Source organism: Drosophila pseudoobscura, chromosome 4 (assembly GCF_009870125.1).
Source record: "Drosophila pseudoobscura strain MV-25-SWS-2005 chromosome 4, UCI_Dpse_MV25, whole genome shotgun sequence".
Lineage (NCBI taxonomy): Eukaryota > Metazoa > Arthropoda > Insecta > Diptera > Drosophilidae > Drosophila > Drosophila pseudoobscura.
The window spans coordinates 21,758,092-21,772,986 of record NC_046681.1 but is presented as its reverse complement, the minus strand read 5'-3'; the positions used below and the strand labels follow the sequence as shown (position 1 = coordinate 21,772,986).

General features: G+C 40.0%; 1 protein-coding gene across 4 annotated transcripts in view; it reads right to left on the bottom strand.

Annotated features, from left to right (window-relative positions):
- Btk (tyrosine-protein kinase Btk29A) overlaps positions 1 to 14,895 on the bottom strand; it is a 55,742-nt gene that overhangs the window by 2,281 nt on the left and 38,566 nt on the right. For 3 of the 4 annotated variants that reach the window (XM_001356566.4, XM_033379464.1, XM_015180541.2), the window contains 5 exons: positions 841 to 1,070; positions 651 to 767; positions 425 to 505; positions 234 to 364; positions 35 to 163 (listed from right to left, as the gene is read on the bottom strand). In XM_001356566.4, coding sequence (XP_001356602.4) covers positions 35 to 163; positions 234 to 364; positions 425 to 505; positions 651 to 767; positions 841 to 1,070 — 688 coding nt within the window. Of the gene's footprint in view, positions 1 to 34; positions 164 to 233; positions 365 to 424; positions 506 to 650; positions 768 to 840; positions 1,071 to 4,867; positions 4,911 to 14,895 lie in introns of those variants that run through there. The other variant, XM_015180540.2, reaches the window with a different exon arrangement.

Below are 14,895 nucleotides of genomic sequence, written 5' to 3'. Positions count from 1 at the left end.
ATATATGCTAGAAGGATGTTCATTCCCTGCTTACACTTTGGTATGCAGCGATAGTGTGTAGAGACCCTTGGTCGATGACTTGCGCACCACAAAGCAGCCCTCCTTGTCGCCCTGTTTCAATAGAGATTCGGCGCGTTGTCGTGACATGTCGCCCACATACCATCTGCAAAAGAACACAGAAATAATGTGATCAAACGAGACTCTAAGGACTATGGAGGTTTGTCTGTACTCACTCGTAGCGTTCGAGGCCCAACAGAGCCTTGGGTTTGACATAGTTGCTGGGTATGTAGCCGACATTTCCTACAGTATCCTTGACCTTCCACCAGTGCTCTTGTGAATCATCAATGACCTCGTACTCGGCATTCTATAAGTGGTAAGAGATCAGAGATATGTTGCTTGTGAGAGGCTTTACTTGAGTCCTTACCTTTTCTAGAGATAAATCTCCACCTTCGATGGCCTTGAAGGGATACAGGGCCACCACCAATTTGACAAAATGTGAATTGTCCTGAAAGAAAGAGATTACAAATGTTAGAAATGTGCCCCAGAACTTTTGTAGAATGATGAGATGTTCCCATAAGCGAAAGGAGGCATTCGCTGCGAATGAAGACGTGGCACTCGCATGGCCATGATCTTATGCTCGAGATCCTTACCTTGGCTTTGGAATTTGGAGTTCCAGGCGTTGGTATACCCCCAGGCATATTGGCATCCAATAGAGTTCCGTTGCCGTTCAGTAAAGTTGGCGATTGCTTGAAAGTTGTCAGCGAGGACTACAGCGAGAAAACAAGAAACAAGAAAGTTGTTACAGCATTTATCTTTCGAGCGTAATTAGCGGCGACTCACCTGTGGCTGCAGCGATGTGGGCGTGCAACTGCCGCCTCCTCCGCCTACTCCCAGGCCAATGCTGCCACCGCCTCCTCCTCCGCCGCCGACGACGACGCCGTTGCCGTTGCCCACACCGACGCCCGAGAGGCTCCCGGAGCTGTTGTGCTGCAAACTGAATTGACTGTTGGTCGTGGAACTGTTCGGACTGATGCTGCGCGTTGAATTCTGGGCTGGAGAACTGCCGTTGCCTAGAAATCACACAAGAGAATTCAAGAAATTAGAGACTATATAAAGAATTAAGACTTAATAGAATGAATTCCACTGCTCTCGAGCACAAAATTTGAACGAAGAGGCACGAATGCGTATGATAGACTATGAATGGATTAACCCATTTAAAAATCAACAAAAAAAACGAGTGAGATAAACAGAAGCCCCATGAATAGTACAACAGCAAAAGTATGTACATGTCGTGTGCATGACACTGTAAATTTATGCTCTACTCTTTTTTCGCTGATGAGATTTTGTTTGTTTTGTTTTTAGGCCAAGCTTTAAATGGTTTTTCGATGGACTTTCGTTGAATTCTATGAAATTAATTCAAGCAACATTCGACTGCAATATTTTCCACTCAAATGTTGAATGCATTTCCTGCCGAAGACCCCTCAAAACGTTCGTTCAAAAGTTCGTTTTCCAAGTCTTTCGTTTCGTTTCGTTAATGGAAATTTTCAGTGTGCTGCCCCAGGGCTGTCCAACCAATTAATTAGCCATCGACAGAAATATCGCCAAATCGCCTTAAAAATTGGTTTGTAGTTTTTTCTTTTTTTTTTGCGATTCTTGTCAAGGTAATAATTAATTGTTGGTGGGGGAGGGGGGGCTAACCGAACGACACTGAAACATTTGACAAAGCTGGTGGATGGTTCAAGGCATTCGGTCGCCCACAAAAATATGATATGACGATTCGATTGGATGAGCTGCAGCCTGCCAGCCCCAGCTCTGCTGTGAGCGGACTTTGGTCCAGGGTAAAACGATTTCTGTGTTACAATAATAAACCATAATGGTATTTAAGGTGGAACGTCAAAAGTGAACTCAAAAGTGTAACCCCAATTAAAGCGCTTCAGTTGCAGAAACAAACAAAAAACAAATAAAGATACAAAAAAACGAAACTTAACGAAACGAAACTTAAATGCCAGACTCAAGAGACGTTGAGTGGGCGTCGCTTATGCAATCTGCGGTGGTGCCCCAATCCATGAGTCAACCATCCGATCCGATCCGATACACATTTCGGCTTCGGCGGAATCCACTTTGCATCGTGGATGGTCTTTGGTTGGAGGTGTACCTCAAGTGGTGTGTGCCTCAAGTGGGTGGCGCCTCTGCCTGGCGAGAATTGCGATCGAATTGAAGCGAAAAGTGAAGGTTAAATCGTAAAGCGAAAGTCGCAAAGCAAGTTAACGATTTCCCAATATATATATACATATGTACATATAATGATTCATATATGTATAATCAAGTGCTAAAATTGCCCTGCAACTTTCAATTGATAAGCCAATTTTCTTCGACTTCGACTCCTCCTCTGCACACACACACATTTTTCATGTGAAAATCCCTCCTGCCTCCTCCTTCGTCTATACTTATTGTAGCTTCAACAAACAACAGCGAAACGTGCGCCGGCAAAAGATGACAACAAAAGCCATAGCCTTCGAGGCAGCGGCAGCAGCACTCCAACTATTCATACAATACTCGTAGCGTACTCCAGTGCCCCCCCCTCCTACCCTCCTACCCCCCCAGATATTGAAACTAAAATAGAAAGTTTTTCTTTCCCATAGCAAAAGCTAGAGACACAACAACACACACTCGTGCCAGCGCATAGATACACACTCTTTCAGATACTTTCCGTAGAGTACAGTACACTTGCCGGTTGTCGGTTGTCGGCTGTCGGCTGTCGGTTGCTGTTCAGGCTTTTGTTTTAACAATTTTCCAGCACCAAATGCAAATGAAAAGCACTTGAGGCGTTTTCACTCTCTCTCCCGCGTACACTCTATAATCATACGAAAATTCGCAATGTTTCCATACAACAAGAGGAGGTTGTTGTGTTTTTTGAGACTTGTTAGGAGATAGAAAGAGGGCCAATACTTTGGAAATGGAAAACTAATGGAAATTGGGTTTAAATTGTTGTGGAAGAGGAGGTTCTACTTAAGACAGGAATTTTGTGGAATAATCTTTCAGAGGAAGCTGGTCTTTGGAAATCCTTTATAGGAAAAGTGTCTTTGCACAACACTGTCAACTGTTTATCAACACTGGCAAGAGCTTCTGATAATTTTACAACACTATTGTAACAACACGGGCAAAGGCCTATGATAATTTTACAGAATTATTCCACGGACAGTTTCAAGCTAAAAAAATTCTTAAAAATTAATGATTTATTTTATAATTTGAATAATATTTTTATTTTTTATATAAAGGAATTTTACTAATCTAAAACTTTTATTCTACCACCCATATTTTCCAGCAGATGATAAAAAGGAGTTCTTAAAAATATTTATCTATATATTTCCATTTTATTCTATAGATTATTTCCAGATTAAACTCGCTCATAGGCACTCCAATCCCCTCCATTATTCCCCCAATTTAAAGAGTATTTTTATTTGGAGTTTTCAGCTTGATTTTCTCCTTGCTTTCCAAAGCAGGTTGATTTTTCTTTAATAATTTTTCCACACACACACACGGACACACACACCTACAGTGGAAAATTGGCCAAACGGAAGTACATTTTTCATTTATGAACGCGAGATGCTTCTCATAAATTGCCTCACAAGAGAGAGTACTTTTATGCGGTGGCATGCACCACATCCCCCCTCCCCAACCATCCACTGCTAAGATGCGAGGCCTACTTGCAACACACACACACACAGACACAAAACGTTTTGTCATTATCGCGCGGTACAAAAAGTATTTATAGCTAATTGTGTAATTGTTCATTGTCTTTGCTCTTTTTACTGATTTTTTTTTTTCAGTTTTTTTTTCCAGCTATTTGTTTGATGTTTTTTCCCCCCCGTCAAATTGTTATGCAAATTGCAATTCTTGGTTTTGTTTTTATTGTTGTGGCAGCTGCAGCAGACCTCGAGAATAGCGCAGAGAAATCCACACAGCTTCCAATCGAGACTTTCAAACACGTGTTTGCCGGGGAGTATTCGAGCAGGTGAAACCACAAGAGCCCCACGATTGGACGATGACTCAGAGAGAGAGAGAGAGACAGAGAGAGAGAGAGAGACAGAGAGATAAAACGCCCACAAAATAGTGCTGCGACAAGATCAGGGGGCCACAACTATTCAAAGCCCAAGATACGGACAGGTCTGTCCACTGGCTTAAGCCTATGATAAAAGGCAAGACCACAAGTGAGATTTACAGTAGTCCAAAGTGTTCCCAAAAGTGGTACAAAATGTTTGTTTGGAAATCTCCAAAAGGGCGCATTTAAGGGGTTTACGGAACATTTCATATCTTTAATGGCTCACACAAAAGTTATGTACAATCTAGGCACAGCCCCAGAGAGGTAGGGAGAGAGATATACCCACATAGCTACAGAAGAGAGCGAGAGGGCGCAGCGGATCAGAGAGAGCCAGAGAGCCGACCCACGGATAGATCATCGGAATCCCCGCAGAGCAAAGCCTATCCCTAGAGAACCTGAAGCTGCTGCCAAAGGGAGACAGAGAAAGCGATCAATCGATCAGACCTAGAGAAAGCGATCAGACTTAAAGCTAGAAAGGATTACTGTCTCCCCTATCCCCTGTTTCTCCCCCTGTCTCTCTCGATCGGCTGCCAGATGGAGATAGAGGAAGGACCTCGTCAGAGCTCTATCTTCATTTATAAAATATATCCCTCCACCAACTACCAAAATATTCCAATTAAAATCCAAACTTTCAATCTTAAAATACGAGATTTTTGATTGATTAAGATTTTTGGAACATCCCAAACACCACTTTTGTCTATTTTAAGCACCACATTCTTAATCCCACGTCTGTTCTGTTGTGTTCTGTTCTGTTTCGATTCTTACCCAGCTTCAATGCCGATAAAAGCATCATAGTTGATGCCTTCCTCGATATTCCTCTGATGAGACAGAAGAGACTTCTTAGCGTTGGCTTCGAGAAGACTCCACGCCGCTCTCCTCACTCCTCACTCTTCGCGAATAATCTCTATATATAGATATAGATAGGTAGCTCCTCTTTTCCGTAATTCCGTAATTGTGTCAATTCACTTTCACATAAATCGTTTATTCAGTTTATACAGTATATTTTTTGCTCCGTTTTTTTTTTGTGGTTTTTTTATTTGCTTTATTTGCAATTCTTTCAACTACAGTTTCAGGTTGTTGCTGGCTGTTTCTGTTGTTGGAGAACTGGTTTTATGGTTGCTTCCTTTTTGCAATTTGTTGTCGTAGTCGTCGTCGCAATTGTTGCTTCTCTTGTTGTTGTTGTTGTTGTTGTTGCACTGGCATTTTCATGCTAGCTATCGGTTTGTTGTTGACCTTTAAGCGCCCGTCTACGAGCGGAGGCAGCGGCGGCTTTTACCGTTAAGCGGCTCTCAGGCGGAATGGAGTGGCCCTCAAAAAAAGCATCAACACGAATGGAGAGGAGAGGTGCTTCCTGCAGCGCTTTCGGCAAAGTGGTTTTCAATATTTCTTCTTGATTTTATTATTATTATATTATATTTTCTTGAACAACTCTTTAGAATATTGTTGCATTTCCCTCAATATTTAAATATTTCAGAATATCAGTATAATAATATTTAATTTGATAATTCTTTATATTTTTAAATATTTCATTGAATATTTTCTCATTTTATTCGTATATTTCTTTTAATATATCTGCCAAAAATTAGTACATTTCATTTCAAAAATTCTTTATTTTTTACGATAATTTATTGATTATTTGTTCATTCTATTATTAAACTTTTTTCAGAATATTAATCATAATAATTTAATCAAATTATCGTATGTACTTTCTGCAGAATATAATATCAAAGTATTCTTGAATATATTTCTTTCAAATATGTCTTGAAAATATGATTATATTTCTTTCAATATTCGTGAATATTATTCTTCTTATTTCTTTAAATATTTCTTCATATTACAATAATTATTCATTCAATTATGTTTGGCTCTATGGTCATATTTTCGTCATAAATATTTCCAGTAATATTCCACTCTTTTTGTTTGCCTCTTCTTCGTTTTAGGCTTTCACGCTTTTCGCAAACGACGCCATCTTGAAAGCGTTTTCCATGAAGGAAACAAATATTTTGTTGTTTTCTTAAATTAAACAAAATGATACAATATTTTCCTTCATTGGGTCAATCCTAGCACACAAAAAAAACACCGCAACAAACAACTTCATTTGACGAATAAATATTATTTCTTTTGATTCTTTTTTCTCTTAAAAATAAACACACAACTTTTTGCCTTTTTTTTGCTTTTTGCGCGACGCCGATCTGTTTCAGTAAATGTTTAAAAGCCAACTGACTGAAATGGCAAATGAAATTTTTAAGCTACGAAGTGGATGGATAGCAACAAAACAAGCAGCGGCAACGGCGGCAGCAGCAACAACAGCGAAGGTGAGCAACGACAAGCAGTTGTTGGCAAGTGGAGAGCAGCGGAAAAGCAGTAGCAACGGCAACAGCAACAGCAACAAGAAAGAAAGAAAGAGACACCAGCGGCTCCTCAGAAGCCGCTACTTTAAATACACTTCCCAGAGGGAGAGGGGAGAGAGAGAGAGAGAGAGAGACCACTTCCACAAGAGTGCCCCAGAGGGCTGTGCACCAGAGCAGCAATCGTTGGCTTGGCATCAAAACAACTCCCGACTTCCGAGGGGCGCTGCTGCATAACGCATAACGTACATACATGGCGGAGTGGATCGAAGTCATACTAAAGAACAAAGGCTTTTCTTTAACTAAGACTCATTTAAGCCCTCTATTTGGCTGAAATTTAACTGGATTACGATTACCAATACATAATCGTATGCGAAAACACATTCCTACCACCACCTGTGGCCTTCTATAGTGCCATGTCATCAAAGTCTTTTTAAAATCTTCTTTTGCCACCGGATTGATTTAATCATTTTGATAGATCTATCTTAAGTTTCAGTGAGATAGGAATTTTGAAGAATTTCTTTTGTGGATAAATGGGGATACATTGTATCGGGGACTTCAAATCCTTTAAAACCATAATATGTATATTGCATGTAGGTATTAAAATATGATTCTTTCCAATTGATCTTTACTATATATAAGTTCCCGATAAAGTTATATTTTCTCGCTCTGGTTCTGTACTTCAAATATTAACCAAACTTGTAAAGTATTTCCTCTAAAATCCTTAAACTTTATCACCACTAAAGGGAACGACCGAATATTTGACCCATAGGAGTAATATTAGTAGTAGTGCCTCAATCCATATCGTATCTCGTTCGGTTCAACTAGATCTCATAATCTGTCGTATAAGAAGCTATGGACCTTGCTTATCACTTGGATAATGGCTGGTTTATGGTTCTATGCGTTCTTTGCAAACACCAGATCACAATCGTAATACCCTTTCGAAAGAGTATACAAATGGCTAAGAAAAAAAGAGGAGGAGGAGGAGGAGGCCATAAACATAAAGTAAAACTTAATTGTAGCAAGACCCAAGCGGAGGCAGTGGCAGCACCAAGGCAGGCAGTGGAGTGGAGTGGAATGAAGTGGAGAGTGGAGCAAAGAGCAAAGTGGAGAGTGGAGAGCGGAGAGTATTGAGAGCAGAGCAGGCTTCACACAAAGCAGAAGCCGCCAAGCGAAACGACAACACACTTGAGCAACAGACAGAGACAGATGGAGAGAAAGACAGAGACAGAGACGGAGATCTCTGTGTTCAATGATCGGCCCAAGGGGCAGAGTTCGGAGTGTGTGCGGCGGTTTGCCTCTTCTTTCGCTTTCAACCAAAGAGGCGGCGAAGGAGGGGAGCACCAGTTGAAGCTGCAACACGAATGCACCTCTTTGCCCCTCTTGCCACACGCGCTCACGCACACGCAAGAAGCTCTTTTGCTCCAACTGTAAAATGCTCAGGAGTTGACTGGCTGTTCAACGGTAAAGTTCCACAGACAAAAGGAAACAAAAGTTTTTCAACTTTTTGAAGGAACAAAAAAAAACAAAATAAAATAAATTAAAATAAAGAGAAGCATACAAATAAAAAGAGGAAAATTCGAAGAAAGAAAAAAAGATAAGAGAAAAATACAAATAAAAAGCTCTCCTCCTCTCGCTTGTATAATACACGGAAAATTGGATGGAAAAAGCCGCAAAAAAAGATAAAAAGAAAGAAGAGAAAAAAAATAAAGCTTTGGATTGTCTGTGGTTTTTATTGTTGTTTTTGTTTTTCTTTTATTTGGTGTTTCTTTTACTGTTTTTTGTGTGTTCGATGTGTAAGTGTTACCAAAGTCGAAGACGAAGGCAAAAAGATGATGAAGCAACAGGCAAAATTGTGTGTAAAAGAGCGAAAGATAGAGAGAGAGAGAGAGAGAGAGAGAGAGAGGGATTTGAAGTGGAGACCAGACCATGGAAGTGTCTGCAACATGCCGACAGCGTAAGAAAAATGCAGCAAAGATTGCCAGCAACATGTGTCTAGAAATACACGCAACATTACGCATTTTCTTGAAGGGGAATTCTTAAGGTATAAATAAAATGATTAAAGTTTTTATAAAATGGAGAATAAATATGACAAAAATATCTAATATAATGCTAGAATCAGAAGGTCCGTAAATTAATTCCTCTCATATAAAGAATGGAATGAAATCTCTCACAGATCTTTTATAGTAAACAAATCTTGCAGCCCTTTCGAGCAAGGTTGAATTTCGGTACTAATTTTCCCATAAGCAAACAGACATCAGACGAATGTTTCAAGGAAAAACCAAATAAATGGGGAACCGTATACATTCTTCATTCCATTTCCTTTTCATCTTCCGCCTGAAAGTAGGCAACAGAAAAACTTCACAGTTTCTTGTCTTGACGGCGGCGTCTCTGACGACTACTCTTGCAGCACTGGGCGGCACTCCCCTGACTTGTTGTTGTTATTGCCACTTTTCGATGATGACGCCTTTTGCCTCATCATCGTTTCTGCATCTTCTTCTGCAACAGCTGCTGGCTGACTGCAACACAAGACAAGACCCAAGACCCAAAAGCCAAGAGCCAGCGTTTGCTTTGCTAATTTGCGCCTCTTTTGTTGTTGCAACAACCACTGGGGGCCAGGGGCCGGGGGCAGCGCGTGCAGCAACACCATCATCATCTGCCAACAGCAACACCAAGCACAAAGCACCAAACACCAGCCACCAGCCACCAGCCACCAGCAATGCAATTGCATTTTGTTAACATGAAAATTGTCGGTACGTGCAGAGGGCAACAAGAGAAGAGGCGGCACAAAGATGACGATGATGATCATGCCACAGAAGCAAAAGAAAACCAGCTGCCACAAGTCTAAGCATTGGGTTTTTCTTTCCCCGTTCCCAAAGACCATTTAGCGCCTTTAACAAATGAGTGGCAAAGAATGAGAAAAGTTTCTAAGAAAAGTTGAGGGTCAACAAAAAAAGGAGTAAAGATGGGTTGGTAGGGTATGGAAAAGATAGTTGGATAAAACCTTAAACAAAATGGAAAATGAGATTTCCAAAGACCTACAGATCAAATATCTACAGATTCTTCTCTTCTCAAATAAAGGGTAAAGGGTTATCCGAGCTCTACAAATTTCAGCAGGGAGTATTCCCCTATTCCATAAGTGAATTCCACTCAAAGGGCGATAGATCTGTATGATATTCCACAGAGAAGGTTTCACAGGTTTCACAAGAGATCTACGACAATCACCCAAAGATTATGGCAAAGAAAAAGGTTCTGGGAGATAAAAACTATATATAAATAGACAAATAAAGCTTATTCCCAAGATATTTGTATGGCATATTTACCCCTTGAAAGCTGTGTACGTTGGGCACGATTTCTACTAATCTGTCTAACTATAAATAAATATTTATCTATAAAAATCTAAAAATAAAGATGATAAAGTCCATAATATACGTGTAAGAACCCATACGATATCTGTAGACCCAAGTAAACAATTGCAAGCATCAAAAGCTGTGTAAAAACCGCATATTTCTACTAATGAAAACCAGTACTCATAGAACCTCAGTAGCTGTACACTTATTTTGATGAAAATCCTTCCTCCACTAAGAACAGTTCGCGTGGAGCGCCTTACAGCCGGTCTAAGGGTTTAGCATCTCTTGAAGACCCAAGGAATCCACCGTAAACCAAATCTTAGTGCTCATAAAAGCCCCACTGATTCGTCCCAAGGGTCGAAAAGGGGATCAGTAGGATCAAATCAGCTGGGGTGGACCAAATATCCTGTAATCTCCGCTCAAGAGAGCCATCTATCATCGATCCCACCCACGAATATCTGTTACCGGATGTACATTCCGTACATCTTCTTCTAAACTCATTCAAGGGGGTATTTAATATTCAAATCTAATGAGATTCCCATTCATAAATCTATTCCTAAATAATTGCAAATACCAGTAGCCTCCACTAGTTGCCTCGACTCTGACTAATTCTCTGACTGATTGATGACTTTTGCCTGACGTTCCCAGCCCATTCGATCCCATCCCATTATCGATAATATAAACAAATATAATACAACCTTATTTGTGATTTTTTCTACCCGTTGCCAGCACACTTCCCACTTTGAACACTTCCGTCTGGTGCTAAACCGATGCGACGACTCGTCGTCGAGTGCATAATTCCCTGCATTCCGTGCCATAAATTGGCCGAGCACAAATTACCGTGTTCGGTTCAGGCAATTAATCAATCGGCAAGTCGTGTAAGAGTACGATTAATTGGGGAAAGGAACACCCACCAGCTTACAGACACAGATACTTGCGATGGGGACTCGAGACTCGAGACTCTCGACTGGGGACGGGGGGGTGGTGCTGACACTCGAGACAACAATTCAATCAAGTGGCAAACATTTTTGTTTTTGTTTTTTCTCCACAACAAATGCAAAAATTAATTAGAATTCCAAACAGATTTTTTGCGCTGTTTTTTGTGTATTAGAAGTTGTTGTTGAGTTTTTGTTGTTGAGAATCGAGTGGTGTTGTTGAACCTATTATTTTTTTTCCTTTTTTCTTATGCTTAATGTTGTCTATAATTTTGTGTATTCATCGAGCATTCCATCGAAATGTTATTAACCTACATTTGCATAAAAACAACAACCACAACAAAATATTCACACCAACAACTACTTTTTGTTGTTGTTGTTGTTGTTGTCGCCGCGTTTCCTGTTTGATTATTGTTCGCTGCTGTCGCTGCCTACTGCTGACTGCACATTTTTCCCCCCAACAAACAATTTATTTGCAATTTGTTATTGTGTCTTGTGTTTGCTGCAGCCCCGTGTGGCATGCCACATGCAACTAGCAAATTAAAATTAGTTAGCTATTTTTCACACGCTGTTTTTATGAGCTTCGGATGTAAACATTTAACCTTAATTTTGATGTAAAAAAAATGCTCGAGTACAGTGCGTTTCAGCCGTGTAAGGGGTTATGCACAAACTTGGAGTGGGAATTTCGTATATCTATGAATATTACCGCCACAAACAATATATCAGATATTTTTAAAGCGATTTAATGCCCCCACAAAAACATAAAAACCCAAAACAAAACATTTTGCAACTCTCCAAAAATCTCAATAAATTGCAAGATATGTTTCCACAGAAAAAATCCATCAACATCAACGGATAAACGCCCCAAGACTCTTAAGTCTTCCCCCCAAAAGCTGGGGGCTTTCGATTTTTGTATGATTTTAAACAATTGTCACGCCTACCCCATGGGGTTTTATGTCCACCAATTAACACAACATAAAACAAAAACGCAACAAAGGGAAGATCTCAAAAAAAAAGTAGAAAAAATATCAATCAACTAAAAAAAACAAATAACAAATAAATTTACATATGAGAAATGACGTTGAAAAATACATACACAATGCCACATATGTATAAAACGGGCGTTGGAATGGTGGATGAATTTTATATACCATATATTTTGCCCGCAGCTTGCATTTTTTAATGAAATTATTTAAAAGAGAAGCCCCAAAGTTTAGAGCGAAAAAAACTATCAAATATGTACCCTCAAAAATACGAATATACATATATCTAAAAATACAAGAGTCTGGTATATATTTAATATATGTACATATGTGGGTATATATAAAATCATAAACTTGATAAGCAACTTTTGTTTTTTGTTTCTTTCGATGATGCTCTTCTGTGATGTTGACCTTGATGTATGTATATTTTCTGTTTCACTTTTTGTGGTTCGGGTTTTCCCATTTTCTGTCAATAATTTCTGGTCTCTCTGGGATGCAAATTTACAATAAATACACTCGTAAAATATGGAGAGACGTATGTAAATATTCGAACCGGATGGTTTGAAAGATCTTTAGGTCGCCCGGCAACAGATCACAACAGAACAGATCCCAGAGATATCCAGGTGCAGCAGTGCCACGGAATACCATCCGATCCGTCGATTGCGTTGGGTCGTGTCTTTCAGTTTAAAGACAATTTACAATATATCCATACACACATTATTTAAATATGCCTTTTGCAACTGCTTTTTAACTGCTTAACTGGTTTGGCGACTGAATGCCCCCCGCCCCCCTTCCATCGGCTCCCCGCTCCCCGCTCCACAGCTCTGAAACGTGAACGTGCCATTGGCTTTTAGCGGACTTTAGCTACCGATTTGTAGACATTTTTTGGTTAAAATTTCATTCGAAGGCTGCTCCAAGTGGGATGGGAAATGTAAGTCCCCTGTAATTTGTGATTGAAACTTCGACTTAAAATAGATTTTCATTTTCATTAAGCGGACATTCACACACGCGAATGGAAAGTGTTTCCATCGCACGTTCACGTTCACGATCACGTGTGACTGGCAATTTGCCAGTTTGGGGTAGAAACCTTGTCATTTTTAGACCCCATCGATTTAGCTTTTAGAGGTGGATAATCGTCAGAAATTCCGTATCACTCGTGGCGTCTGCTGCTCTCCGTTTGCGTCATTCGTAAGCAATGTAGCCACTCGCTTATGGGCACATTTTAACACTAAGCCCCCCTTAGTGGTGCTAGTAACAGGTGCTCCGTCTCAGGCTCCTACTAATGATAATTAATAATTAACAACTGCGTCAAGCGCCTCGATTGCTTCTGTGAATTCGCATTGCGGCACGATCTGTGCTGCTGTGACGTCATTGGGGCAGGCAATCTAACTCGATTCCACATGCACGAAACCCACGGCATTCTATGGATTCAACTGAGGGGGATTACACTGTGTTTATACCCTGTAAGTGAAGGTTTTGAGGGAAAGTGGCTTAGGGCAAACAGATTTGTTGATCTTAAAGGGGTTAGCAGTGCATTCGAAGGGGCACCTCGATCTCTTTTTATAGATAGATATACATACATATTTATTGCCATATAAATTTGTATTCCTTTAGCGGTTGAGAATATCATTCCTGTTTCCCTTGAAAAAAATCCTTTTCTCAGAAGAAATACAGCAGTTCTAAGATCTGTTCCAAAATCAGAGACTTCCACTGCTATTTTTTGTGGCTTTCTAGCTTTGTATTTAATTCAGCCACAGAGATTGTACTCCATGCATTCTACTGGAAAATATTCTGTGGCTTTGTAGATCCATGATCTATAATTTATTCAATATCTAGTTATCTTTATGAATATTCCTTTATTCAACTCTATAATTCACATAATTATTCACATCTCCCTTAATTTTCATTATTAAAACCTCGAACAACCCCAAACCCCTCTACAAAGACCCCTCCCCCTACAGGGTATCCGTATAACACTCCCTGCAAATGCGTTTAAAACGCAGCTTGACATGCACAGAAAATTCAACAAAAAAAATACAAAAATCCGAACAAAATAAATTGAATGTTTCTGGTCAATTGATTTTGGTCAACTTTAAAGCTACAAAAGCCGCTCCGCTCGTAGCCGACAATCAACAAGTGGCTTGTGGCATGTGGCAGGGGGTCCGAATAAAGTGCGAATGGGTGAGAGCGAGAACGAACGATAGAGAGAGAGGCACATAGTATAGAGCGACCTCCTCTTGGGCTCAAATTGCAAATGCAAATTGCAAATTTTTGTGGTCATTGTTAAGTAAAGGCCATAAATAGGCACACGGCTACAACAGCAACACAAACCACACATACAACAATGCAATAATTTTATTGTCAACTTTTGGCATGCAAAATCAGCTAAAACGCAAAAAGCAAAACAAAAGCAAAGCCACAAAGCCACAGCGACAAAAACAGCGTAAAACCGAAAGTCAAGCGTTCGAAAACGCACACAAAACGCTTCAAAATGGGCGTCTAAATAGAGACAGAGAAAGAAGCGTCGAAAAATAGAGAAGGGAGAGAGAGGAAGAGAGACGGATGATACAGCATGATTGAGCATCTTTCAATCTTCGTCTTCTTGCTGTCATTCGTTGCATATGAAATTGCTAGGCAGAAAGCCTATTCTTTCTTTTTTTTATGGGTACTCTTTCAGAATAAAGGGTATCACAATTTTGAGCAGAAATTGGCGCTTTTTGAGTTTTGGGAGCACTCAACAGTCAACGAAGAAATTTTTCTAGGGATGTTTAGAATCGTCGTCTAAGGGTTTTTATGTACAAATCTGTATCAACGATACGCCGAGTCAAACAGCGATCTCGATAATGCACACTGCATGTATTTTGTTTTTGCATTCTCGGGTTTTTCACTCTTTTTCACTGGCTTTTTCTCGGAGCAAGGACATGCCCCATGGCATATTATTTCATGGTAATTATTTCATTAACATAAATGTGTATATTTAATCCCAAAAGATACTTTCTACCAAAGATGAGACCCATCCAATATAGAAAATCGTTTGTATGCCAGTGTAAGTTGATTTCATTATGTTAGAACCTCCTCAACCTCAAAGCCAAATGCGTGCCTGTGGTATTCGCTCGCAGAAAGACAGTAGAATGATGGCAACAGAAAGGACTATGAGCCTACAGTCTCATTCTCTTC